The sequence below is a fragment of the Trichinella spiralis genome, assembly GCF_000181795.1.
Source record: "Trichinella spiralis strain ISS 195 chromosome Unknown Scfld4282, whole genome shotgun sequence".
NCBI classification, from domain to species: domain Eukaryota; kingdom Metazoa; phylum Nematoda; class Enoplea; order Trichinellida; family Trichinellidae; genus Trichinella; species Trichinella spiralis.
Genome location: NW_003531221.1, coordinates 1 through 2452, shown reverse-complemented (window position 1 = coordinate 2452; position 2452 = coordinate 1). Strand labels below are relative to the sequence as shown.

General features: G+C 31.2%; 1 protein-coding gene across 1 annotated transcript; it reads left to right on the top strand.

The window, feature by feature from the left end:
* Window positions 1–785: 785 nt before the first annotated feature.
* On the top strand, window positions 786–1483 carry Tsp_13391 (conserved hypothetical protein). Its single transcript, XM_003367434.1, has 4 exons — window positions 786–1030; window positions 1089–1160; window positions 1234–1302; window positions 1351–1483. Exons 1-4 carry the CDS (start codon window positions 786–788, stop codon window positions 1481–1483), a joined length of 519 nt encoding a protein of 172 aa, XP_003367482.1.
* Window positions 1484–2452: the final 969 nt, after the last annotated feature.

Here is a 2452-nt window from a genome sequence, read left to right as displayed (position 1 = left end):
CGATATTTTTAACTCCAATTTGATTCTTTTGGCATCAGGGCTGGAACAGTTTTTGGCAGTTCGGATAAAATAGAATTCAAAAAACTGCGAATAAGAACACAGAAATTTTTAATTTTTGCTCGAAGTGTGCTGGAAAAATCGATTTACAGAAAAATAATTTTCCAGCCAATAGACATTGCGAGAAAAGTAGCCAATCAGAATTTTCGAATGGAATTTTCGACCAGCAGCTGTATAAATTTCAATTTTTTTAATTTGCATATAACTTTTGCTTTATAAAATTTGTCTTAAATTTTTTTTTTCTAGCAGACAAAGTAAATCGATCATCATAACTTACTTCATCAGCATCATCATGTGATGGAATAAATAAATGTTCGGTTAAATAATATCTTTAAATAGTTTTTTTTGAATTTAATTAATAAAATTGGATTAAATTTCATACAAAAAAAGTTCATATATGTATATATTATTTTTCAAAAATAAATACATTTTTGAATTTTGCCTGTGAAATTTTAAAATTGAAAGTGATGCGCAAGTCTGCATTTTTAAAGATTAAACTAATAGAATAATGCCAAGGCGGCAATTGTTTCTTTGGTCAGTATTGGGTTTAAACGGTTACTGTCGACGGTCGGTTTCTGCTCTTACGGCTTCCATTCATCATGATACACAATGGGCAATATTCATCTGGTCGTTTCGCATCAAGTTCATTGACGAGACCAAATTTTCCGCAACAGCTAACAATGATTCGGTAAATAATATTCATCTTTCTTTGTTTCATTTATCAAACAATGATCAACATTATTGTTATGATTATGATTATTAATAGGAATCAGTTTCCAAATGTCTCTATTCTGGGCCAGAATAATGTTAGATATGTTGCTGTGAACAAACCAACTTTTTGCCATGTTAACACCAATAGCAGTCTTCTTAGAAACAATGGGAATTATAATTCTTTTAGAAAGGGAAATTTATATTGTCAAAATGCAATTGGTGAAGTTTTACTTTCAAATACGTACCGTCGTGGAACGAGAAGGTGAGTATGAAAATTCTTCTGTTCAGAATTGTTTCTCAATTTCTTCCACATAATTCAGTGAAATTAACAATCTGATGCGAATTCGTCCATATAGTAATCGACTAGTTGGCATTTCACCCAGAGTTCCTTTGTAAGTGCGACATTTGTACGTTCATTTATGCTTATGCTAATTTGTAATGCGTTGTGAACATTGAAAATTTCAGAACAATAAAACGCAACAATGCTCACAATTTGGCTCCAAATCTTTATTCAATCAGGGAAGCAGACCATCCGTAAGCGTTTTCTTCTTTCAAATAAATTTTACACAATTCAAAATTTAGATTTGAAAAGTCGACAACTTTCACGTCCAATAATTATCCAATCAAACGACCACCTCAACTTCTTGATGCAAGTCAACAAACAACTCCCCCTCCACCAACATTGTATGCTATTTATTTTCTCTTTTTTATTTAAGCTTAACGGATTTTCTACATCTCTAAACAATTGTTCAATTTATTTCAAAAATATACTACGACAGAGTTGCTAGAAATAGTAAAAGTAACTGCGTAATAAATGCGAGAATGCAACGGTTGCTATCCCAAACAGTTGAACAACTTTCCTACAATGAAGCAATATTATTTTTCTGTTTTTTTACCCTAAACATTTATTTCAATATTGCTGAGAGAAAAAATTTTTTTAAAGAATAAATCAAATTCTGAACTATAAAATTAAATTTATAAGGATATAAGAACATAAATTTGTACGCAATGTTGTCAATATTGAACACTGAGAATGTGAAACCGTATTACTTTTCGAATAATTTTAATATATATGTATTATTTTTAAGAAATGAAAACCAACTTTCACCCACAACAGAATCCGCATCCACTTCTTCCAGCGATGACGACGAAAATGAGACAAACAATTCGTAAATATAGAATTTCTTTTTATAAGAAAAAAAATTAAATTTCTTTTTTGTTCATTCGTTTTGAATATAATTAATTCAATTTTTGATTCTTATCGCGTTTTTTGATATTTCAAATGTTCACAGCAAAATGAAAAAACCACGTAAGAGTATGAGAGGTTGCAATATCGTCAGCGAGTTGATCTACTTTCACTTTGCAAAGTAAGTATGAAATTCCCACGTACCTTTTCTTGCTGTTATGCATTCTAGTATGATCTTCTCTGAGAAATGATTTACGATAACGATGATGGTCAGCGTTGCCAAAATTTCTGATTATCACGTGCTGAAATACGCAATTCACGACGAACATTCTTTCGATGACAAGATACCACTGAAAGCGAGATCGCCAATTTCTCTGACGAATGGCTGACAGAATTTCAACTGCACACTTCACAATAAGGAACGTTCAGAATTTGAAAGATATATCATGATCTTCTCTTCCAGGCTCACAGATACATATATCATTCTCATCGAGTTTA

Bases quoted from the DNA above. Each gene is read 5' to 3' on its own strand.
- Tsp_13391 (XM_003367434.1), top strand. From the start codon at position 786: ATGATCAACATTATTGTTATGATTATGATTATTAATAGGAATCAGTTT. The intron at 1,161-1,233 runs GTAAGTGCGACA...TGAAAATTTCAG, and splicing joins ATTTCACCCAGAGTTCCTTT to AACAATAAAACGCAACAATG. The intron at 1,303-1,350 runs GTAAGCGTTTTC...TTCAAAATTTAG, and splicing joins ATCAGGGAAGCAGACCATCC to ATTTGAAAAGTCGACAACTT.